Here is a 26,983-nt window from a genome sequence, read left to right on the forward strand (position 1 = left end):
CGTCTCCTGCTCCCTGGCTGATGGCAGCAGCGTTACAGACAAGGCACCAGCACCCACGAACCACTGCTAGGGAGAGGGAGCTTTTGCACACCCCACCCCAGAGCAAAACCTTTACACAGTTATAACGTGGCATTGGGCCACTGTTCCCCTTAATTCCTTCCCCAAACTCAGGCTCTAGCTGGACACGTTCCCTAACATTCCGGCCACCAGGGGCGATAGGGTGGAACTGAACTCCCTTCTCCCAGCCTCTCCATCCCCTCATCCCAAGCTGTCATAGGAAAGCAGTTGGGGTGATAGGAGGAAAAAGGTCCCACATTCATCTTGGTCTTTGCAACAGAGAAGAAAAAAAGAGGGACAGTATAACAGGGGCATCTGCCCCTTTGAGAACCTGGAGCCAGCCAATCCTAGTCTCAGGCAGATCCCCCTTTTCAGAACATGTGCTTGGGCCCCCAGAGGCAATTATCACACCTAGCTCAGAAGGGGCCAGGCATTTGCTATAGAGGATCAAATCGCTCAACTGAGGGAAGTCCCAGGTAGATGGCCTGTAGAAGGATGGGGGAAATACATTTGTTTTGTGTTGGGTTTGTGTTCAAACCAAAGATTCACAAGTTTTTTTTTTTTTTAATTCAGCACACCTACTGCCCGCTAGCCACCATGCAGACAGGCAAGACATAGTAAGCCATTATCAAAGGCACAGACCAGCTGTGTAGACAGAGCCCAGATTATTATGTGGATGTTAGAGCACAGAAGCATATCAGTCTAGCCCTAAGATTACTTTCTTTTTACCTTTTCTCCCAATGGGATTTTATTACTCACACTAATCAGTCCAGGAGAGCCACTCAAACCAAGCAGATCATAGAATACAGCACTGGCCCACCTGCACCTGACAGAGCAACACCCTTTCATTAAAAGACAGGATTCCCTGGCCCACCCCTTAACTCCTTCTACCCAGCTGGTTTTCCATGGTTTTAGTTTTCTAAATTAATGGCAAGCGTGATAAAGCAAATGCATGCGCTGTGCAGATTGTACTTTAAATAGGAATAACCCATCTTCAAGGGTTGAAGACTATTTCACAGCTGGAGAAATGGAAGCAGATTAAAATGACTCTCAAAGGGCTATTTAGGAGGCCATAGCAGAGCTGGTAGTAAAAGAAAAGTTTCTGGCTCTTCATTCTGAACGTAGTGATACCCAGGCTTTGTACATACTACCACAAGAGAGGGAGGAGCTAAGAACCGCACCTTTAACACTATGTACTACTCACAGTGGCAAGTCATTGATTAGTCATGCTGCTTTGGCAGCAAATATTCAGTCACATCATTCACTCACCTTCTAACATTGCCAGCTCATATGTTTTTTTTTACTTGTGTTAAAATAAAGTGAAATACTGAAATCAGACTTTGAGTCTCGAGGTAAGTGCTAGGTTTTCTGTTTGTTTGTTTTTTAAATGCAGAATTAGGATTATCGTAGTTTTAGGTGGAAGCTGATTATTTCTTAAAGGAGTCAAAAAGTGTAAAATATATTGCTAAATATAACAGGCATCAGCTGCATTTTATTGTATGCCTCATCACATTACTTTGTTCTGTGCCTACAACTCCAGTTCAAACAATCCTTACATATAGCATCAGCAGCCGAAGCAGTTGCTGTGGTGGCAGTAGATATTCAATGGATACTTAAAGGCCTTTTATATATAAGCTGACTGCCAGGATTTGAAATTTTGGCCATATCACTTTTGCTTTGCTAGTATCAGGTAGGATAACAGTCAGGTATGTCGAGATTTTTAAGCAGCTTTTTAATTTTTTCCAGCGGGGTGGGGGGAGAAGAGGAAGGAGACCTTTAATCCTAATTTTGACATTTGCATGGTCAGGGGAAGGGGGTGTATGTGCGCACACATGGTGGTCGTATGTGCATGTGGGAGAGACAACCTTAACCAGATACATGATTTACTCAGAAGGGGTTTTGACCAAAACCAAGAACCAAGCACCATCATTAATATTACACAACCATACAAAATGGCAATAAATATGTTTTGCTTCCTTTACAAGCCATAAGGAATTTTTCTAAACTTTCAACAGAAGATAAAGACCACTGAGAATGTGAAGGTGTCCCAGTTCAACATTATAAATGATGTCCACCTCAAAGTCACAAGGCAAATCATTACAAGGTTGGTTGGGATACTGACTAACATAATTGGCACAACTCAGGAAAAACAATGAAAAATTCTCACTGGATAATTTAGATATTGCCAGAGACAGCAGGCTCCAGAACAGATGTGGTGAAAGAATTCCTAACCAAACAAGAATTTTCTTTGACAATTCAAAGGAGCCTTTCAATTGTTGTGCTTTAAATCCCACTATGGAGTTTGTGAACATAACCTACACAGAGCACAGGGTTCATATTGATGTAGACAGGTTTTCAAGGACCCCATTTCCACCACTGCATTCAGACAGCTTATTAGCATGATCCAGGCAAGCCATTCTGGTCCCATTTGAAAGTGCTTTTGGAACCAACTCTCATAATTGGGTGTAATCCATAAAGGCAGCTAGGCTGAGGTGGAAATCGAGCAGGAAAAAAAAACAAAACACTCATTTGTCAGTTGGAAATACAGTTGCTGTTCTCACAAGTCAGATTCCAGTAAACCCCCTCCCCCCGTCCTTCAGTAAAAGAGCAGCAATAAACTACTCAGACTATCAATCAGAAGTCAGATCGGATACACCAAAGCATCTTCCACAACTGGTTCCTTAATATGTGTCAGCAATTCATGCCCATTTGTAGAGATCAATAAAGAGTTTTGAGCAAGGAACAAAAACATCTAGGCTCCACCTACTGTTCAGATAATGGACAAAGGATCTTTAATGTCTGCAAGCAGCCGACAGGATTTTTATCTGAACTCAGAAGGCCATGCATGCTAACCTATGCAATTCTCAATTTATCTATCTTGGTAGGATGAAGGACTAAGCTATCTCCTCCTTCCCACTGAATTACATGTTATAAATTAGTTTGACTGGCTGATGTTTTGCTCCGTTAATGGAAATAACAGACAGATGCTAAAGTGAAGAATTCATTGTATATTTATTATTCACAGTTAATTACTATCTACCAAATGCTGCTGCAGAGTTAAAGGATTAAGTACATAGGCCTTTTTATTTAAACACTGATTTTTTTTAATATATGTACACACAAGACATATGTCTGCAAGGCTGTATGATATACACCAATTTCAAAATAAGGAAACAATCAAATGGTCCAGGTGTAGAATGCCATAGATTCCTTTTCCAATCATTTTAGAAAGAAGACAAAGTGAATGACAGCTAGCAAGGACAGGGAGAGAAAGTAATACTCTACAGGGTAGCTCTCTCTTTCATCTGCTGGAGAAATGAAGTGTAAGGCAGAGTCCATCTCAGGAATAAAACGTTTGTAACACTTAGTACAAAAAAGGCACCCGCCAACACAGGAACATCTCCACTTGGGCAGGAGATCTCTGTTGCAGTTTTGGGGTTCATCGTTGGGGTGAAGGGTTCAGCCACAGGGCTGCCAAGAGGAAACAATATAACTGAAGATTGGCACAAAGCTCTGCAGTTTGATTTATCTCCTTTTTGTCCACATCAACGTCAAACTGCTCTGGCAGAGGAGCTAATGGCATTAACGAATGCCACTGTGGTGAGGGAAGGGGGAATGCAGTCACCACACAGCCTGCTGTGAACTGGGAGTGAAAAGTAAGAATCAACTTCTTAAATTGTGTAACACTGGCATGAGGAGGAGGAGGTAGGGACAAAGTGGAGAACAGTGATGCCACCCCCTCTTTTCAAGAACAAGACATGATTGCAAATATTCCCTACCCCAGCCTAAAGGAAGCCAGGCTCTTGATTACATGCGTATGTATGGACATTCACTAATACCTTAAAGTGTACTTAAGTACTATTTCTTGAGGTTTCCCTGTAATATAAAGCTTCCTGTCAAGAGGAACGTACATTTCGTCAGACACCTCAGCACTATTCTCTCCCATCGTGGTACTTTGATAGAATATCACCCACCTTCACCCCCAAATATGTTTGCCCATTTCCCATAATACTTAGTCCTGGCTCAGTGCAGGGGACTGGACTAGATGACCTATTGAGGTCCTTTCCAATCCTACATTTTTAGGATTCTATAAACAGTCCTAATGAGGCAATCCTTCTCTTCCCTTTTTCCTGAGGCTCCTGGCTGCAGCTCCCCACCTCTGAGCAGCCTGTGCTGCCACTTACAACACTGTATATGCCTTGTATTTTTCCTTGGAATAAAGAAAGTCAGACGGTAATACAAATATTAAAGCTCCATCTTTTTTGGAGATGTCTTTTTATATTCATGGATAAAACTACCCCTTCTCACCCTCAAAAAAATATTTACACGTATGCAGAAAAAAACCTCTGGACTGTCCTTTTAACTTAAAAATAATAAAAAAGGAAATAAGGGAAAAGGCACTATGGAAAAAAATTACAGACTGTGCTCAACCGTACACCTTTAAGAAAAAAAGCTGTCACCAAAATAAAAGAGAACAGACTTTGATTGTAGTTTGGAATTTCTCAGAGCCGCTCTGACTTGTGAAAAAAAGCTGGTCTCCTCCACTCTGCTCTGAAGCTGCTGAGCCTCAGAGGGGAGAGTGGCTAAGGAGAATGAAAAATAAAGAAAACACCATTTTTTCCCAACCAAAAAGAGCTGAATGCTGAAGGCAAAAAGCAGTTTTGTTTTTTTAAAGGCAGGACAGTGGATTTGGTTCTTCTCTCAAGTCCCTCCATGTCAAATGAAGACTGTTTGCACAGAGAGAAAATACCAGCAGAGTTTCTCCCTTTTCCTTTATCAGCATGGCTAGGACTTTATATAGCATTAAACCTTCATGCACTGATGGACAGAGGAGGGGGAAAAAGGAAGAGTGAATGAAAGGGACAACCCAGGAGCAGCTGAGGAAATCTGTTAATTTTTTTAATTTAAAGGTAAATTTTGGCATGTAAGTTGAACTCCCAACCCCAAAGTTCCATACTGAGAGAAGGAAGATCACTTTGTGGTAAGAAGTGATTCAGGTTTTACCATCTTGTGATTTTAGATCACTGGCTGTAGTTAGACTCTGTATGTGTATTTACTGTTTCTCTGGTTTCTTTAAATAATCTCTAATATTTATCTCTAGATGTTCCGGTTCACGGGGGTCACATAGTTGCGTGGAAACATGCCCGTCTGTCCGTGACAGGCTCCTTTCCACCAGTTGGGATCAGAATTGTCGAGGACCTGGATAAAGTCTCCACGGCGGAAGCCGAGTTCACCTTCCTCCTGGGGGTCGAAATCGAAAAGGGCCTGAACGTATGTGGGTTGCTGCATGGGGAAAAAACCAAGAGTGAGAGTCATTCACAGCATACAAATCTCCCACTGTCCCAGGTAGGCTGCATTCTACCTCTGCAATATAGTTCAGGTGCCACTAGTAAATATTTGGGCTGTTTCATTTCTCTGCAAATTGCCTCTTTCATCAACTGTGACAAGATGCTCAAAGGAGAAGTTTAGAATACACAAGGCCTTTGAAAATGGTCAAAATTAAATAAATGAGTTACAATAAAACTCTACAAGGTGGAGTCTCTTGGGCATTTTCACTGTAAGACATCCCTTTGTAACCATGTTGTATCAGAGGCCCATACTGTATATGCTACTGGGTCTCCACTAGATATTCCCTTCACCTCTGCATCCTTGTCCCTCTTCTCCATTTCCTTTCTGCATCCCAACAGCTTCATTACTCTTATTCTTCCTCAGTTTGCTTCCCACACAGATCACAACATTCAGTGAGTATTCTTAATCAACCCTAAACCGTGACACTTAATTTTCCCCCTAAACAATGACCGTTGGATCACACTGAAATTTTAAATGCTTCCATTTCAAGTTTTCTAACCACCATTCATTCATGTTGAGTGAAGATTTCTGGACAGACTTTATCCAATATGTTTTCTGCAAATCTGCATACTGTGTTCATGAAAACGAAAGCTTCATTTTAAAAATGAGTTTATGGTGCTAGGAAGTACTTTTATTTTAATTTTTTCTGTATTTTTCAGGTCTCTCTCTTTTGATATTGTTAATTTAATACTGGTCCAACAGCCCTGATGTCCTGTTTATCTATAGACTAGGTACAGCATGGACAGAGCAGCATAAAGTATGTCTGCACTAGAGCTGGAAGGTGTAAATGTCAGCTTGAGGAGACATACACCCACACTAGCTCCGATTGTGCTAGCATGCTAAAAATAGATGTGTACCCATGGTAGGACGAGCCATGAGAGGGGCTAGCTGCCCCAAGTCCATACCTCTGGGCTCAGACAGGATCATACTTGGGGCAGCAAAACCCTCCTGCTGCTTGTGCCATTGCAGCTTCATTTTCCATTTTTAGCACGATAGGTAATCAAAGCTATTGTGGGTATATCGCCTCAAACTGGAATTTATGCCTTCACACTCTAGTTTAGACATACCTTAAGCTTCCCCCACTCAGCCTTTCCAGCATGTCTCAAGCCTGGACTGGAGGGGCCACATCTAATGGTGAGATGGTCTTCTTGCAGAGCCCAACAGACACCAATTGCCAACTGTGATGGTACTTTGGTGTGCCTGGGAGCTGAACTAAAACCAAGAACTTCCATTAGACCATAACTTTTAGTCACTACCAGTTTGTACTAGATTCAAACCAGCAACCTAGAGGAGATAAGTTCCATATACCAATATCCTTAACTATTCTCTACAGTGTGCTTCTGAAGAGGAATGTGCATTAAGATATCGAGGGTATGCAGTGTACTGCTGAGGGCACTGCGGGCTAAAAACTAATTCAAACAGACATCAAAATTCCATGAAAGCAACAGGTGGAAGGGAATATAACATATGATTACGACCATTTCTACTGGTGGGAACAAACACACTGCCTCACTATAGTGCTTTATGTATTGAAGGATAGGCATAATCCAAAATTATTCTTAAAGATGTGACCTGAATGATCAAAAAGTCATAGGGACATCCTTTGCCAGAACAAAAGGGGATTTACAACTTTTTCATAATGGTACAAAGCCCATCCAAAAGAAGGCAGAAGGGCTGCATTTATTTTTCAGTACAATTAGTCTGCAGAATCCAGGACTCAGAATTGTACAAGCAGACAATTCTACATCAGAGAGGGAAAGTTAAAAGGTTAACTTCTCTCTCCCCACATCTTCCTACTGAAAATTCAAGCAATCCTTCAGACCCTGGGCTATTGACAGAAAGCTCTCATTTTGGTTATAGTGGCAATGCTCCTCTCTCCCACCATCTTACCTGTGGCACCTGCTCAATGTCCCGAAGGAATATCTGCTGGTTCCTGGAGACAGAAGTGGATCTGTGATAATCTACCAGCTCGTTCAGTGAATTGAACTTCACCACCCAAAGGAAATACTTGCCAGCCCCATCTCGGAGCACCTTGAAGTGCTGCACATCATTTCCAAACCTGGGATGTGGGAGAGGGAGAGAAGACAGACTGCATGTATCAGTCATACTGAGTCTCTCTTCCTAGAATGACATGAATGGAAACTGATTAAATCCAGGAAAACAATTCCAAGCATAACTAGCATAAAAATGTCTCCCTTCTTAATGGCTGTGAACCTAGGTCTCAAATGACATTAACCCACTGTCATCTGTGCAAGCTAAGGATTGGTGGAAAGGAGCTTTTGCATTTCCTCAGAGCTTGCACAGGGAAGAAGTGATCATAGAGATGATCAGTGTCTGGGGTGTGTTTTAAAAGTATAAATACTATAAAAAAAAAGCTTGTGACGATAGCTTTCATGAAAGAGGGAATGAAAATACTGGCTGGAGAGGCAAATAGAATGGCAGGCAGATGGAATGCAGACTCCTTCCATATAGCTATGCCAAGGCACTCAGTCCTGACCTAAAGCAATGGCTGCTCTCCCACCTCAACAAAGACAAGTGTATGGGGCTGGAAGAATGTCATCTTGGAACCAGAAACATTCCACTCACAATATGAGCCAAGATTGAACCCATATTTATAGAAATAAAGTGCCACCTTTCCAGAACATCCCCTATGCATATCACAGGCAGGCGTGAAAGAGCTGAACATGAAGTCAGCAGAAGATTTAGGTTTTACTTCTAGGGACAGGAATGAAAAACTGGTTCTTTCAAATGATTCCAGATAAATAGCTGATAATGATCTCTTTTTATCAGCACAGCTAAGACTGTAGAAGGTGTTACCATTTTATGTGCTGACAGAAAAGGTCGAAAAAAGAAGCTACAGAAAACAGGACCTGTTAAAGGAATACCATAGAGTGATTAGATACTCCATACTTAAGGTTGCAACAGGGTTTTGCTTTAAAGCCAAATTTTCAAAGCTCTCTAAAGTCCATCAAGATCTATGGTGCAAATGTGGTCAAGAGGTTCCCAAGATACAGCTCCCTACCAATGATGGCATTCCATGTGCATGCACATTATATATTTATGTGCATCATACATATGTACACCATAATCACCTGTACTCCTGGGGAGATCACGTGGGATGTTTGAGTTGTAGAGGCCATAGGTCCATGTTGTGCATGGTGCAACTTGCTTTTTTATTAGTAGTGATTAGGCATTTTGTCAAAGTAAAGAGAGGACTTGAGAACTGCCATGCATGCAGGCTTTTTCTGGTGCTGGCTGTTTCTGAAGCACCTGAGTTGAACTCCCCAAGACTCAAATAATGTCTAACATTGTCTACTAAGGCTTGATATCCCAGCCTTGAGAGAGTAAACCCATTCTGTTGACAGAGATGTGAATGAGTCAGGCTGGCTGGAGGTTCTCATGGGTTTAAAACCAAAAGAAACGTACTTATAAAATACTTTGTTAAGGGGGAGTTAAGGTTGCTGCTGCACAACAGCACCTTTCTGTTTCCCATCCCTTCTGGGTGGTTGAGTTTGGGATTTTGAAGTCTAACTTCAGAACAAGTGCTCAACTAAAATCTCCCCACACAAAGCCTGTTAGTGCTACGAGAAAAAACCAAAACCCAAAATACTTCTATAGACTTACACAGCAGTATCTTTAACTCAACTTTAACTACATCTTTTGGTATGCGAATAGACAGAAGTTTTGATATTTAATAAAAACCTGTCTCTTGCTTCCAATAATTTTCTTCTGAAGGAAGAGGAGATCCAAACAGGCTACCAATAGAGAGTATACGTAGACAGAATTATACCATTTTTCCCTTTATAGCTCTAAGAAATGACAAATGCAGGCAGCAGTTCTCATTTGGTGTTTAGTCTTTCAATACCTGGAGATGTACAGTCTACCGTTGCTATGAGCAAATGTCAAATCTGCAGCAAGTATTTCATGGCTAAATGCTTCAAGTCTCCCTTTCTCAGTCAGTTTCTTTCCATTTCAGATCCTGCAGATAAGGTTTTAGTAAACCTTTAAAAGAGCTAATCAGCAAAAAAATCCCCAAACTGAGAAATGTATCAGTAGGTGAGCTATCACTGAGCTACTAGGCAGACAGAGATGACCGTGGTCTCCCAGCATTTCGAATACATTTGTTATTTGTTGTAAAGAAATATGCTTCCTGGAATGAAGGTTCCATTTACATCTTGTTTCTGGTAATTCATATCGCCTTTTGTGTACCCCAGCTTATCTGATTATTGTGCCAAAGACACAATATAAATGCACTGCTAAAACAAGCCAACATGATGGCAAAACTGTATGCTGCCTCACATGAGGTCCAGAATGTAATCACAGAAGGAAAGGGCTGGAAACACTCCTGAGGTACTGTGTTTGATGGGCATGGAAAACTCGGTATTCTGTAGCAACATCAGCTGGATAATCAAAATATGATGCTTAGGTTCCAAAGGATATCTTGCTCAGCTCTTCCAGGCAAAGGGCATGCAACTGGAAGTGGAGGGGAAGAAGGGCATCAACTGCTAAAGGACAAGAGTTTGTTCATTTAAGTACATGACCCATACTGTTAAAGCTTGTAACATTTCCATTCTATTTCATGGCAGCCGCTTGGGGCTCTCCCAGCTTGTGAGGGAATATGAGAGACTGATACTGACACAGAAGCTACTGTTAAAGCTATTTAAATAAGCATCTCTAGATGCTACTGTAATAAAAATATTAAATAATAGCTTGTCAAGATTCCTTCCCCACTCTGAACTCTAGGGTACAGATGCATGAAAGACCCCTTAAGTTATTCTTACCAGCTTAGGTTAAAAACCTTCCCAAGGTACAAACTTTGCCTTGTCCTTGAACAGTATGCTGCCACCACCAAGCGTTTTAAACAAAGAACAGGGAGAGAGACCACTTGGAGATGTCTTCCCCAAAAATATCCCCCCCCCCCCCAAGCCCTACACCCCCTTTGCTGGGGAAGGCTTGATAAGAATCCTCACCAATTGGTACAGGTGAACACAGACCCAAACCCTTGGATCTTAAGAACAATGAAAAATCAATCAGGTTCTTAAAAGAAGAATTTTAATTAAAGAAAAGGTAAAAGAATCACCTCTGTAAAATCAGGATGGTAAATACCTGGGTAAACAGATTCAAAACAGAGAATCCCTCTAGGCAAAAACTTAAGTTACAAAAAGACACAAAAACAGGAATATACATTCCCTCCAGCACAGCTTATTTTACAAGCCATTAAACAAAAGAAAATCTAATGCATTTTCTAACTAGATTACTTACTAACTTTACAGGAGTTGTAAGGCTTGCATTCCTGATCTGTCCCCAGCAAAAGCATCACACAGAAAGAACCATTTGTTCCCTCCAGCCTCCAGATTTGAAAGTATCTTGTCCCCTCATTGGTCATTTTGGGTCAGGTGCCACGAAGGTTACTGTAGCTTCTTAACCCTTTACAGGTGAAAGGGTTTTGCCTCTGGCCAGGAGGGATTTTATAGCACTGTATACAGAAAGGTGGTTACCCTTCCCTTTATTTTATGACATAGCTCCTTGCAACACAGCTACATCTCCAAAATGAAATAGTCAGGTCTGTGCCAACATGGAATCTACTGACAAGAGATGGGAAGCATGCTCAATTTTACAACTCCACATCTCTATGCTGGAGAACAAGGACATTCCCAAAATATGTGCCTCCCACAGAGTTATGAAAAACTGCACATTTGAAAGGTGCCAGATAGCAAGAGCAGAAGGTGAAAAGAATTAGAGCCTCAGAATAGTAAAGAAGAAGAGCAGAAAGAGGGAAAAACAGCATATCATCATTCCTCAGAATCCACTGAGTCATGTCGTCCCATTCCCCTGCTCTCACCACTGAACCAGTATATTGTTTCACACAAAACAGGACAATATCTTGTTACCATAATCTCAGCAATGTAACTCTCAGTAGGATAGAGCACCCATATTTATTGTTACAAAAGACAGCATGGGTGCATGTCACTGGAAGAGAAGAACTGCTACTACACATGTGGGAAACAGTGTCAGAGGTGAAAAATAGGAATACTCATTTGTACTTTTATCACACAAGGGGTGTCCTAATTAGCACACTGGATGCTACAGAGCATTACTCACTTGACTGAGAGAGAGAAGTCCCCAGGAGCACTCTCACTCTCCCGGATGAGAAAGGCACCATCGTGTCTCTGTTTGCCTAACATCTCCTCAGCTTTTGCTCGGGGAATCTTCCCAAAAAACCATCTGTGGAAGAAGAAAGATGAGAATTAAAGTCAATCCCCTCTCCATGGAAAAAAATCAGGATTGGACGTGTACATAGCTGTGAAGTGATTTCAAAAGAATGGTAATGAATTGAACTGCACCCTCATACTACTCTACAGAACCTTCACCGGCACAAGTAGCTTGCCCCCTCATCTTGAGAGCAACGACTGCCATGATTCCACCAGGAGGGGCTTTACACTAGCCTTTTTCTACTATATTGGGATGACTCGGTATGTCTGTAAATTAAATCACTGAAATTGCAGAATTTAAAAGAGCAGAAAGAGAAACTACTGTAGGAAACCATGTAGCACTGTGCCCCACCTGGATGATGTTGAATCTTTCCAGTTACTTAACTAAATCTAAAGGCTATAGAATGGTTCTGGAGAGTATTTTGGTAATCAGGACCCATAACTTTAATTGTTTTTGTTTGGTTTTTGTTAGACTAAACAGCTCCCCTTTTTGGGCAAGCCAAGTGCTAATAGAAATCTTCCTGTACAACTTCAGGTGTAGAGGCCTGTGTTTCTGAAGCAGAAGATACCCAGTTCTACTTCCCCATGTTGCGCATACACAGTTTAACCAATGACTACCAAGAAATCTGCATCTACGTGGGTCAACAGAAAGTAATTATACACATTCTTTTATTACTTGAGTTTGCTAAGGAAAAATGCAGTGCCTCTGTACTGACTTGCAAAGTAGACACTTTGCAAGATTGATGTGATGGTTCTTGGGGTTCCCAGGACAGATCAGTCCCCTTGTCACTCCCTGCCACCAGTGAGGAGTCGTCTTGCTTGTGCTTAGGTTGGTATCAGCTCAAACACCACCAGTCAGTCAGCCCCTCAAGCACACTCTTCTGGGCAATGCTAGCCCTTCCTTTGCCTTGCAGATTAACAATAAGTGTATCCCAGACTCAGTCCCTTTGAAGCATTCCCCTGTGATATTCATCCCAACATTGGCTACTCACAGAACTACCAGGCTTCCTGTTTCCAAAGGAACAGTATATACACCAGTTTAAGATTCAGCTCAAGACAGCACTTAGTGTAAAACCACTGCACTGAGATATATTTATGTGAAAACAAAAACAAGTTTATCATCAAAGCCCCTAGAGATTCAGGAGACAGTGAACAAAAATATTGGAAACAAACAGTTACACATAAAACAAAATTGTAACACGCTCTCTAGAGACAAAACTTCCAGGTTACCCTTACTGTCAAAAGGAATTTATCTCACCCAAACTCTTTAGCAGCGTTTTCAACCAAAGCTATCCTGTTTTCATGAATGGCAGCGCACTGCCCATCTCCTTTTTAAGTGCAGGATGAGGTGTCTTCTTTGCTTTTGACATATATCCACCCTCCCAAGTTCATTGTCTGTACTCAAAGAGGATAACCACCCATGGCCTTCTTTTCATGTGTGCTGCTTCCCTGTTGACTTCACATCTCTTCACTAACATCTCACATTGTACATCAATGGGCATCCATTGCATTGGTTTACAATGCTTAATTTACATCCCAGGAGAGATACATTTCTTACCTCCTGTCTCAAGGAAGACCTGTTTTTCACCTCAGCCTTGATACAGACTTTAAAACATATTTTCAGTATATATATCCCCGAGTATCTGTATATACATTTCTCAACTATATTAATGATCAATGTGACTCCGGCTGTCATTTAAGACCTCACATGACATTCTTTGGTGAACTAGAACACACACCAGAATCAGTGTATTCCTGTAACTCCCTTGCCAGTTGGCATTAAGGGGATCTTGGGTCACAATAGATTATACTGGATTAAGCAAAGAAATCTTATGGGAAAAACAACAACTGTCGCTTTAGTAGCACTTAAGGGAAAGCAACAAGATTTCTTCTGCTTTTAAGTAAATTGAAATGCAGACTTCACCCACAGGTTTCTTCAAAGGCTACACTTCACAATATAGCTGTAAATAGTTGAAACAGGAGCTTTTCACGCCTTAATAGGGGCTCCGCACCACTACTGCACAAATGGAAAATGCATTTTGTGCCAAAGAACAATTTCGAGCCTGTTCTGGATCAGGTGATTATGAATAATTCATACAGAACTGCAGTGAGCAAAGTGACTACATTCAGTCAGTAGCTGGCTGTTCCTGGGCCAGGGTGAAATTAAATCACAGGCCTAGTCTGTTAGGTGCTGCCCACAGCTCATTGATCACAGGTTTCTAATCCAGACTCCAGTCCAAGAATAGCAAAAACAAACCGGGTTTGGGATGCTGGGCACGTGCTGTGTTGGGAAAACCAGAGCTACCTTCAGTTAGAGACAGAATGGCTAAAATGCTGAGTGATAGGTTATCTCAAACTGGGTCAAGAGACACTCATTGCCACAATACATGAGCATGCGGGGTATTCCTGTTGGGGGCCCATTTCATGGCTAAACCGCAAGGGCTCCATACCAAAGAACTTCCTTTCCATTCCCACACCAAGGTCTCCTTTTGCAGGGAGGACACAGATCTGTAAGACTGGGCTTTATTTAGCTGATGTTTTTTGTGAAATCCTCAGAGATGGAATAAGAGTTTCTGCTCTCCAGGATCAGGCATGATCTAGAGGAAGAGAGACTTCACCACACCATGAGCAGATTCTTCTGTAACTGGCAGCCCCAGCTCCTCTCACCATCTGCCTATGGTGTCTGTCTGATACAATGCACAGTATATAAATGACATCACTGATATAAAGGACACCTGATATGTTCATAGGGATATTTTTGCTATAGGCAGCATGTCTGAAAATTGTTTCCACCACTGAAAACTTGTGAAGAAAATTTTAACTTCACTCCAAGTAGTTCCATTTATGGAGAGTTTTCAGATTGGAGGAAACATCCTCTATTACAAATCCCAGACATTACTCATCAACTACATGTATATTACTTTACTGTAAGTTTTGTGTGCGTGTGTGCGTTACACTTTTTCTCCCTCCCCCAAACAGAAAGGACAGGCTAATTCCCACCCCCACCCTGTGTCCAATAGCAAAGGAGCTGCTATCAGAGTAGCAGCCATGTTAGTCTGTATTAGCAAAAAGAAAAAGAGTACTCATGGCACCTTAGAGACTATTTAATATTTAATTTAATTTTAATATTAATTTAATATTTAATGTAATATTGCCTTGTTTTTGCAATAACCTCATTGAAATCAGCACTTTGTTGCCACAGAACCAGCAGAGGGAGCTCCTACAACCATCACATCAGTGTGTTGTATTTTTTTCAAAATCAGTTGTGAGCAACCGTTATCTGCGACTCCTTCAGAACTCACTGTGTCAAGATATTGATAGGGGGTTCCGTTTCCCACATTCTCGCTTTTTGGTAATAGTAAAGCATTACATTTTACTTTATCCTAATACTGCACTTTGCAAGTTTTATATTAAGAATTTGAGGATTCTTTCCATAGTTTCTGCTTATGATTTTCACTATTGTGTGATTGCTCTGTTCTAATTCTCAATTACTCAGATATGATTGACATTTTATCACCATGTTTAAAGTTGACCTGCAAAAGGTAAAAAATGTTTTTGTGCATTTTTTTTTGGGCTGGTTTGAATCAGAAATATTAACATTAGTTTTCCCTGGTTTTGCTGGCTCATTAGAGATTTCAAATGTACATTAAGAAATATCTCCGATTATTGAAGAGAAACAATTTTGAACCGAATCCTCAGCACAGACATTTTTAAATAATTTCCCAGGTATCTGAGTTAAATAGGTGAAAAAAATTATTAAAAATCCTCTTTACAATGGCTCAGCTTTGTCTCTTGTGAGGTCATAATTCTACTAGCTCTCTAGTCATCCACAGATTTCTCAGGATAGAGAAGACCTGAATTTTTAAATGTAAAAGCAATCAAACACACAATCATAAAAACACTTTTCAGGCATTCTTCACATATAAAAAAAGAAAAGAGGAAATCTGTATTTACGGAAACATATCTGACTGCTCAGGAGCACACATCCAAGGCACCAATAAAATTTCTGGCTTTACAGAATATTGCACACAAATCTTTTCTGTAGGTTGGTTCAAAAACTAGCAAAATCCTCAGAATAGCCAAAAAATTTAAACCAAAAAAAAAAAAAAAAAAATCCACACTATTCCAATGACAGGTTTCAGAGTAGCAGCCGTGTTAGTCTGTATTCACAAAAAGAAAAGCAGTACTTGTGGCACCTTAGAGGCTAACAAATTTATTTGAGCATAAGCTTTTGTGAGCTACAGCTCACTTCACCGGATTTCCACTGAATGCATCCAATGAAGTGAGCTGTAGCTCACGAAAGCTTATGCTCAAATAAATTGATTAGTCTCTAAGGTGCCCCAAGTACTCCTTTTCTTTTTGAGAACCTGGAATGATTTTCAATTTAAGACCTGTCAGAGGGGGTGGGCTTTAAATCCTACAGTCCAATAGCAAGCCTTCAAATGTAATGTGGTGTTTTCCCCAGATCACATGGTACAAAACTTCCAATTTGCTTCACAATTATTAACAAATGAAGCCTGAAAGAAAAGAATTACTCCTCCAGTTGCCAAATTCAGAAACCCTTTTAAAACAAAGGGTAGTTCACACCAATTAATACAGTAGAGAGAGGTGAGATACTCAATGAAGAGTAGCAGGAAGCTCTGGGAGGGAGACTTCCTGCTTTGTTCAGCTCTGCATTTCATTGGCAAGGCTTGCTTTTTTGGGGTTGCTTTCATGGTGTGGTTTGTGTTAGACTTTTGGCCTGTACATCTTAAGTGCTTGTGCATGCATACTGGGTTGTTCACACAGATCTTGTTGGAATCTCTCTTAACAAACATTGTGACTTTTATGTATGGAGGAAATGCAGCCAAGCTATATGATTGCAAAGAGTGAGGCCAGAAGAACTGCCAAATTGCTGCTTGCACAAGCAAGAAACTAGTCTGTATGCCTGGTGAACTTGATATTTTACCTATTTCTACAGAATTCCCCCAGCGTAGACAAGGCTTTAAATGGTTATAGAGACCCTTCACAGGTCTTAACTGACCTCTTGCCATGTTTCCTACCTAGATGATCTACCACTTCTGCGATATTCCTCACCACATTCTTAGCGCACTTACTGGGAGAATCTTCATCCTTCTGTTTGGAAGGCAGGCCCCACAGAAATAATTTCTGTTCAATATTTAACTGCAATTTCTTCTTTATTATTTAAATACTGAAGCCAACTATTGACAAAAGCAACACCAACACAGTGTTTAGCAACCCCGGTGACAGCTTTTATTGGACTGCCCAGAAGATTCTTTGCTCGACAGAATTGCACTGCACAGAGCTACTGCTTTCTTGTCAAGCACTTCAACTAGCTAGAATTTCAGTATAACCCGAGAACAAGAGAAGATGCAAAAGTGTCTGAAAAGAAATGATCAAGAGGCCAGCCAGAGTCATGGAACAGTATTGTTCCTATGTGCTTATTCTTCAGTATTTGAGGAAGGACGTGTGTTGAGAGGCTACTCAAGGCAGGCTTCCCTGGAAGTGGGAGCCAAGTAACTACACTGGTACATTTAGCATGGACATTTCACATCATAAAGGTTTACCTACAAAAGTAGCTTTATTTAGGTGACATGCCAGCAATTTTCACTCTTACTCTGTTAAAATCTATGTTGCAAAAGTATCAAACACAAAGGTCAGAGTTAAGGTGAAACACATGGCATTTCTGATTTTTGCAGCACTTAACCATACAACTTTGACAGTCTCTTAATATACAATTGGGTTTTAAATAGTCTCCTATTTTTACCAAAAAAATATAGAAAATTACATAAGGAGCTACACTAAGACTTTGAAGCTCTTCTGGCTGCCAGATTTGACAACATCGTGAAATTTCCAGCCAATTTATTTAGTTAGGTTCCACCAGGACACTTTTTCCCCTTGCTCCTCAAGAGGTATGCAGGAGAAAGTCCCACTACTACAAACTATAGGAGCTGTGCAATTAAGATTCATCACAATAGGACTGATTTCTGGATGCAGTTGCCAGTAGTAACCTCTTTATATCTTTCAAAGTCCATAGGATTGTGCCAGTGACTAAGGTCCTGCACTCATTACAATGTGCTCAGCAGCCCTCCCTATTACTTCAAGGGCAAATGAAAACAAGGTAGAGTGAGGGAAGGGGATCAGTGATGCTCCACTTACGGATGTGGTTTCATTTCTATGTAGTTCTTGGGAATGAAGCCATCCTTCCCATTGAGTTCTGCCTTGTACCAGTTCTGATCACATTCTTCATTCAAAACCTACAGGAAACAAAAACAAAGAAACCATTTACCATATTTTAGTATATAGCAGGACAGACAGAAATGTGCTTAGGAAACCAGGGTGCTCTTATGATAGACATCTGCTATTCTGTTCCAATGCACCCCATGCACTTTGAAAGCTATAGCAGGCAGGGTGAAGGAAAAAAAAGTCACTTGAAATCATCTGAAACTTCAATGTTGAAGTTGGGTGGTTTAGTAGGAAAGTCATAGGCTATGGCTACACTACAGCTTAAGTAAACATAAGTTATGTCGCTCGGGGTGTGAATTAACCACCTCTCTGTGACATAACTTATGCCGATTTAAGCGCCAGAGTGGACAGTGTTATGTCAACAGGAGAGTTTCTCTCACAAACACAGCTGCCACTAATCGGTGAGGGTGGATTAAGTCAACGAGAGAGCTCTCTCTCATCGTCTTAGAGCGGCTACACTAGACAGCTTACAGAGGCTCAGTTGCATCGGTGCAGCTGCACCACTGTATGCTCTCTAGTGTAGCCAGAGCCATAGTCTGTAGGTTCTATATTTACCCTCAGCAACTTCTCTAGATCAAGTTCAGTTTATAAATCCAGAGAGTATTTGGTTAATTGCCACCACTGCAAATTCAACCGGAGATCTGAGAAACAAGTTGTATTCTGTCTTTTATCACCAGTAATAGTTATTCATTCAGAATTTACTTGGCAATTCTGATGATAGTCTCTCTCTCCTGTGGTTGTACTGGATCAACAGGGTTTTAAATAGTGCTTATATTAGAGAATTTTTTTGAAAATTCCCTAATGGTAGCACTGTTGGGAGCCCAACTGTAAACAAAACTGGCACCTTCAGGTGTTTTTACCATTAATGAAACCCCGATGAACAGGGAGCAGCAGTGGTGAATTTTTTTGGTAAAGTTCCCTAGTGTAGACAAGCTGTACATCAATAAAGTGAGTCAATGGAACTCTGGCACTTATCAAACAAATGTAGGAACACGAAGGTTCCAATTTTTAATATGCACTTTTCTTACTATGACGACACTTTAAAATGAGTACAAGACCAGAAAGTCATAAGGGATGAAGCTGTATTAATGAAGGACAGTAGAGAGCACCAGGGACACTGTGTGTTTTAAGTGCCTTTACTCCCAAATACTTTGGATCCCCATTGTTTCTTGTTTAATTTATTTCAAAGGGATTTAATGGATAAGGCAGGAAGGAGTAAAACCTAGGCACTTAGGCTGAAAGTTGCTTTTTCCCACAGGGTAAGAAATCTCCACAGGACAAAAGTCCAACTGCATTAGTATTTGACAGCACATTTACCAGCACCAACATAATTTTTACTTGGTTTTGGAAATCAGATGGCACAAGATTACTAAAAAAGACTATAATGTCCGTGTGTGTGTGTGTGTGTGTGTGTGTGTGTGTGTGTATAATTTTACACTTTTGTCGTAAAGGTATGCTTTTTGGCCAACATCCTTATGCTTTTTTATTCCCTCCCAAATCACCTCTCTAGAGATAGTTACTCATCCTGGATGAAACAACAAAAAGCTGTCAATCTAGAAGATTAAAAATGCAGAGATGGCTTTGGCCCTTTGTAACAAAAGCATCATGGACCAGCAGGCTGCCTTGGTAGATGAAGCTGAGGAAAGACAAAAGAAGGAACAGGACATGCTACTATTAGGCTCTAAATGTGTGAAATGTATGAAAAATAAGGTATACTGGTGCACCCACAAAGCAGTTACACAGTTCACAAGTTACATCTGTGTTGATTTACAGCCATCTCTATAATGGAGAAATCCTCTCAGGAAAAACCTGTTTTCACTAGCAATTATTTCCACTTCAGATGTTTTGGCCACCTAATCACTTTTTCTTCTCTTTTTTTTTTTTTTTTGGGGGGGGGAGGAAAAGGGGGAAGCAGAATTACACAAAGCAAAGCTATTAGCACGTGCCTCACCAAGGCTCTTGTAGCTGATGACTGTGTGGCATTTTAATATCATAACCTATGCAACTCCAATAGCTAGATCTGGATAAGAAGGAAACTCCACTCTGGATTAAACTGGGCCCTAGTAAAACAGACAACAGTAAAATCTGAATAACTATGACTGATTTTAGCAAATGAGTAACAGCTCTCTAATAATAATGGATGATCATCTAATGGCCATTTCTTCCTTACTGCCAACACAACAACATAGACCAAACTACTCATTAGATAGGCATTGAGCAGTCATGGAATGTCCACCCTCTCCAAGAGTATCACAGAAAGGGTTGTCCCTTCTATGACGCAGACTCAAGAATAAGAAATAACACGAAAGTGAATTCAAACAATTTAATTTTAAAGGATCTTTCTTTGGACTAGCTTTTGTGCAGCTACTTCTTTGTTTTGCAAGTATTGTTTTAGTGTTTGTTAGCCTCCAGTTGCTATATATCTTGGCAGTCATCAGCAGGCTGACTTGCAGCATGTTTGCATTTAATTATATTGGTGTATTCAATAGTGTTCTGCACATGCTGAATGCCATGAGTGAATATTTACTTTGTGGGAATGTGCCTTTTTTTTTTTTTTTTTTAACCATAGAATCTATGACACAGATCGCACCTTTGAGAAGTTCTTGCATTAAGATCCCCTTATGCTGGATTTTTTTTGAAGTTTTATAGTGTGTAACTGAGGGAACATAACTGACTCCTCTTCCCTCCTCTACAATAAAAGTGAAGACTTATCATAGCTCAGTATTAAGAAATACTTCCAAAACTGTAAGGATGCATTAAAATTATTTGAAATTCTAATACTCAAACATACATGATTTAAATGAGCTTGATCTTGGCTCTAGAGATATGCTTAGATATGGAGATCCAAATTCTATATGCCTGTGAGTACTCATTAACATTTGGCCCAGAGCCAAATGCCAGGATGGGGTCATTGCTGAGGGATGCATTAGTGATAGCAATCAAAGGACACTGGTCTTTGGCTTCTGAAGGATGGGAGAGCTGTCGATCCTCGATGCAATTATATGACTCCAAAGGCCATGAGATGCAATTTAAAAAAAACAAAAACAAAAAAAACCCAAGCAGGAGTTACATAAAGGAATATTTTTAAAATGGCGGCAGTGGAACTGTCAAAAAGAGCCAGAAGCCACATAATTAGTTCAACGGATAACAGCTCTTTTAGTAGGCCCAATTTATCCCACAATTCTGCAGCCATGGACTGTACCCCTTACTGCAGAAGCATGCTGCAAAATTTCAGCTTTTATCTAAAAAAACTCCACACTTTTAATATTCATGGAAGTGAACACAACAATAAAAATGTGAACTGAGTAAACTAAAGCAGCGTTGTCTCTCCTGAGACTGCAGACAGCCTGAAACAACAGCTCTGAGGAGTAAGGACAGGCCCAATCTCAAGGGGGTGAACTTTGAAACCAAATGGTAACAAAGCGTCAGTTACCTATTTTGCTGCTGAAAATTTTCAGAGAAAAATCTGACAAACCTACATATCCCATAATCCCAAGCATTATTTTTATATCCCATATATTTAAAAAAAAGAAATCTTAATTTTTTTAAATTTCACTAAAGCTGCCACAAATTTTTCAGACTGTTTCACCAGAATGCTGTAAAGTACAGTAACAGTGCTTCCCAACCTCAACCAATTGTACAAACTAATAATCTGAAGGGCATACAGAAAAAGCTAAATCCTCCAAATGAAAGTGTTAAACCAAATTTTGTAAGCTTTGCTGTTCTAGATGAAGGTGGTTTGGGGAGCCTACAGAAATGTGGAAGCCCTGTAATCCTCACTGAAATGCATTGAGCATTCTTGCTCTCTGGTTAAACATGAACTTGAGTCTCTTTTGCAGCCAAATCCCAAATCTGCTATTGATGTCAAATGAGAAATTAAAAACTGTGTTCCTTTTACACTGGAGCATTTGTGCATGAGAGGAAGGAGGAGGAGGGATATTTCTAGCCATCATATTTAAATACAAATACTGCCACATGATGGTCTCAGTCTGTAGTCAGCCCTGTGTTACAGTAATAGTGGCTCAAATACTACCTGTCAGTTTCCTAGTTCCATAATAGATCACTTATCAGCAAAAGCCCATCTGTGCCCATGGAAACCAAGACAATTCATTGCTGAAAGGCTGCTCAGCAAGGCAGCTTTGATGAAGTTTTTCCTGCAACAGCTTGAGGAAAATATTCAAGATATTCCCAGTCCTACACCCCGTGAATATTTCCAATAATTTAAGAAATTGCAGAAAGGAACCTGTGATACTTTGTACCCCAAAGCAACACCCTGGCACCCCATATTCACCACTGTTATGTAATCACAACAAATCTTGTACAAAATAAGTCATGTGAGGGGTCAAGGGAAAAGTTATGGTTTGCTGAATATGATTATCCTATTTGTATGCATATATCATTTTTTTATCTGATGTTATGAATATTGACTATATACCTGCATTTCAAATGTGTTTGCTCCTGTTGTAACTCCCACACAAGATATATATCCAGTCTAGCCAGCACATTGTGAATGGACTATTCAAGTTGATGGCCCATCAATGAACACAATGGGCTATGGAAGAAGCTTATCCCCACCTTGATTATCATACATATTGTAAGTAGAGTGATCACTTTAGATAAGCTATAACCAACAGGAGAGTGGGTTTGGGGGGGGGGGGTGCGGGGGGAGAGAAAACCTGGATTTGTGCTGGAAATGGCCCAACTTGATTATCATAGTGAGCTGTAGCTCACGAAAGCTCATGCTCAAATAAATTGGTTAGTCTCTAAGGTGCCACAAGTACTCCTTTTCTTTTTGCAAATACAGACTAACACAGCTGTTACTCTGAAACCCCACCTGATGGACTTTCCTGTGGATATTCTAGCCAGAATATGGGTAATGGCCCCTGGTATGACTCATTGAAGCATGCATGGGCATGTGACTAGCTCATCTGACACTGGACTCCATCTTGTGCCTGGTTTCAGAGTAACAGCCATGTTAGTCTGTATTCGCAAAAAGAAAAGGAGTACTTGTGGCACCTTAGAGACTAACCAATTTATTTGAGCATGCCACAAGTACTCCTTTTCATCTTGTGCCTGTACTTTTCCACTAACTGTGCTGGGGGCTTTGTTCGGGACAATGAAGTTCCCTCCACAGGGCAGAAGCTATAAAAAGGGGGAAGTGACATCACTTGGCCTCATTCCCCCCACAACTCAACACCTGGAAACACCTCAAGAACAAAGACTGATCTGGCAAGGTGGTCCCAGGTGGCAAAGGAGGAATTCCAGCCTGTATATGGAAGATTGGTGGACTTACCATCAGGGTGAGACACTGCTTGATTCAAATCCTGTCTAGTTTATAGACCTTAGATTGCAATTTTGTTTTATTTCTTAGGTAATCTACTTTGATCTGTACATTTATTATTAATCACTTAAAATCTTTTTGTAGTTAATAAATCTGTTTTATATTTCACCTAAAAACAGTGTGGTTTGAGTTAAGTGCATGAAAAAAAAAATCTTAGATCAGTTAACAAAAACCTGCATGTCTTCTCCACATTGAGGGAGGAGCGGACTGGGTAATAAACTTACACGGGTCAGGCTTTTAAGTAGGGCAAGATGGTATAGCTCTGGGGTCCTATGCTGGGGAGCTATGGGGAGTTGGCTGGGGTCTCTCTATTGCTGGTTCATGAATGGCTGGCAAAAAGGTGTCCCTGCCTGTAATTGGTTGTGTGAGTGCAGGACCTGGAGGGGTCTGCAGCTTGTCACAGCATCACAGTGTGAGAGGGAGCCCAGGTTGGGAAGATAAACGGTTCAGTGGTCCCAGAGTTCCAGGTTGCACCACGCGGACCCATCACAGTGTTTCTGTCAAATTGAACATTAGCCTCTTCCTGACAGTTTCAAAACATAAGCTATATGTTTTGAGATGCCTGCAGAAACTGTGAATGGGAGAACTACAACCAAATCTCTAGCAACTGTAAAAATTGGAACCATATTAATTCCCAAACTGACACCCACATTCAAATATGCTGGTTGAGGGTGGGGATGCCCACAAATGTGACTATTAGAGTACAACTGCACTTTTAGCCATATTGGGGTGGCTTGTACTGATATACAAAGTGGTGGAGGGGAAGTATGTTGAGAATGTTTTCGTAGTTAGGTGCCATAAATGTGAAAAAAAGATACCACAAATTGCCAGCCCATTCTATTAAATTAACTACTGTTAAAATAACGTTGGCTGCATCAAGGTTGATCAGTAGGCTCAGGACAAAGCTGTTTATGTACCGAATGTTTTCTGCTTTATGTAGAGCTTGAGAACTGTATGTTGACTCCATGACTCACTTTTGTGGCAGTGCCTCTCTTAGAGGTAGCTTTGCAAAGTGACAGGGACTCCATGGAAAAAGACAGCAGCTGCAACTTGAACTTCATAATGCACCGTCTTGCAGTATATTGTATTTTTGGTCTATAAAAAGACAGCCCTATGTACTCCACAATTCCATAAGTGTAGAAACTTACTCAAAATCCTCCCTAGCTGTAGCTTTTTACTTTAGTATCTAGACTTCCTTAAAAAAAGTTAAATGCCTGAGAAGAAAATCTTCCAAACATTAACTGAATACAATCACTTCCTGAATCTGCAGACAGCCTGAAACAATTCTGAACGTTACGAACTGCGTAGATCATAATGAACTTTGTTACCTCATGAAAATTCCAGTCTCATCATTAACTATTGATAGCTAGAATTTCTATCCAGTTAGAGCCTCTTAGGTGCTGGAAATCCCGAGGCAGTCCCTTGCCCAACTTCTAAAACCCTTAGCTTCCCCTATCAACTTCTATTACAGTGTTATGAATTTTCAATACAACCTTCTGCAGCATACTGAACATTAGTTTAGAGAGAGGATAAAATTTAACATAGTTCAGGGAACATTTATTGATTATAGCATTCATTTTCATATTCAATTAACCTCATTTTAAAATTTCTTTCTAATCGCCATGGTGTCCCCAGACTGCTGCACTGGAGTTCCACAAAATACAAGACTCTTGCAGCCTTACCCCCGATGTACCCCTCTTACCTCCTCGTGTCCTCTTTGTGCAAATTAAGACAGAAAAAGCAACTGAACAGCTCTTAAATATATCCTTGATAATCAGCTGCTGATGTGGTTTCCTGCATTTACAATGATGGGTTGGCTTAATTACAATGAAAACAATGCAGCATATTGAGAACTCTTCCCTCAAGTCTCAGGCATCCAAGCCCACAGAGCTCCACAACTAGAGAATGAGAATTCTCTCAAACTCAGAAAAGCAAGCAATTGTTACAAACAATCCCAGCAAGGCACAGAATGTTTTACGCAAACTACATCCTTATGTGGAACAGTGGCTAGGAGCGGATTGTCAGCTGACTCCTGGCTGACATCAAAAAGCACTAAGAGGCTCCAAAGACAGTCAGGTCCAACCCTCCTCAGGAGACTGACTTGATAAAGGGGCTTTAAAAACAAAACCAAACCCACAAAGAAGGATGATGGGATTAAAAAGGGATGGCCCCTATTCCAAAAAAACTGGACCAAATTAGCCCAAATGCAAGCAAGCACAATTACCAATGACTTCAATGTAAACTGAATCAGATTACAACAGGGTTGAATCTGGTCCACTGTGTTTAATTCCAAAGAAGAAAGCAATTGTGTAATTTAGCACCACAGAATACTAAGGCCTTGTCTACACTGCCATTTAACAACGCTGCAACTTTCTCACTCAGGGGTGTGAAAAAACATACCCCTGAGCACTGACAAGTTTCAGCGCTGTAAAGTGGCAGTGAGACAGTGCACCAGTGCTGGGAACTACTCCCCTCACGGAGGCAGGTTTTTTTAGGAATAGCAGTAAGAGGACATAGCGCAGAAGGGTGTGTTAAGGAAACAGTACCTTATAGCCAAGGGTAACCTGTACATCAAAATAGCCAGCATTCCAATACGAGCAAGACAAATCAGGCTATAAACCACAAAGCAAGTTCCCCTTCTCTTGGTTTATGCCCACCATGTCATAATTTCACTGCATTTAATTCTAACTACACCAGGTCAAATATTAGACATTAAAGAATACAGTTAAACACCTGAGAAGAGAAGGCTGGTTCAGGAATACCCAACTTTCTAAATTTCACTTTTTTGGCTTTTCTTTGCATCTCAAACAATTTATCCTCACCACACCCCCTGTGTGCATGCATGAGGGGGAAAGATAGGGCAATATCTCCATTTTACAGACCAGGAGCTGATGCACTGAGCTTCTTGGACACAGTTGCGTAACAAGAAGAACTATAGGTTTCAGAGTAGCAGCCGTGTTAGTCTGTATCCGGAAAAAGAAAAGGAGTACTTGTAGTACCTTAGAGACTAACCAATTTAGTATCTGTTATTGTTAGCAGAGCAACATCCAGACAAATGCAGAGGCTGTGAAAAATGCAGACCATAAAATGAAGGCTTGAAACAGCCATCAGATAATGAGTGTAAATACATTTTGTATAAAGCCGTAGTCAACAATCAAGTAGCATAGCTTAACATCTCAACAACTCATGTCAACTGATATGAAAAAGGTTCAAAGGTTTGTCATTTTCCACCCCAGATTTCCTGTAGCCCATACCTCCGTATAAATACTTTCCCCATCCTCATCCCTTAAAAAAAAAATAAAATAAAATAAAATAAAAAATCAGGCCCATGCAAAAGTAGCTAACAAGAGGGGCTCACATAACAACCAATCTGAAAAGTGGGCAAGGGTAGCCCCGTACTTCAATGCTTCTTTCTATTGGAAGGTTTGGCCAAAGTCTTGACTTACTACTTCAACATGGCATACACATTGTTGGGTTCTCATATTGACACCATTCACTGCAGCAAGAGCCAGGAAGTTTAAACACAACTAGAGCCAAGGAGAACTGGTTTTGTCGTGAACATTCTGAAGTACTTTTTTTGATTATACTGTGTTATCCCTGGACATTTTCCTCTCTCCTCAGAGGGTAACTAGCTGTTTCTCTCCATCTCTGAAGGAGGGCATTATATTGGTCAGCAGTGAAATATAAAACAAAGCTGAAAGTTACCATAGACTTCCACTGTTCTGTATGTTACAGAAACCAGCCGTGCCAGGACCCATGATTCTTTCTTCACACTGCC

At 40.7% G+C, this 26,983-nt stretch overlaps 1 protein-coding gene across 2 annotated transcripts in view; it reads right to left on the reverse strand.

Annotated features, from left to right (window-relative positions):
- Positions 1-3,050: 3,050 nt before the first annotated feature.
- Positions 3,051-26,983, reverse strand: part of GRB2 (growth factor receptor bound protein 2) — a 68,702-nt gene continuing 44,769 nt past the window's right edge. For both annotated transcript variants that reach the window (XM_073312001.2, XM_073312002.2), the window contains exons 3-6: positions 17,778-17,875; positions 11,509-11,631; positions 7,297-7,465; positions 3,051-5,340 (exon numbers count right to left, since the gene is read on the reverse strand). In XM_073312001.2, the coding sequence (XP_073168102.1) occupies positions 5,155-5,340; positions 7,297-7,465; positions 11,509-11,631; positions 17,778-17,875 (576 nt within the window). In that variant the 3' untranslated portion in view covers positions 3,051-5,154. The remainder of the gene's footprint in view (positions 5,341-7,296; positions 7,466-11,508; positions 11,632-17,777; positions 17,876-26,983) is intronic.

This window comes from Lepidochelys kempii, chromosome 14, assembly GCF_965140285.1.
Source record: "Lepidochelys kempii isolate rLepKem1 chromosome 14, rLepKem1.hap1, whole genome shotgun sequence".
NCBI classification, from domain to species: domain Eukaryota; kingdom Metazoa; phylum Chordata; order Testudines; family Cheloniidae; genus Lepidochelys; species Lepidochelys kempii.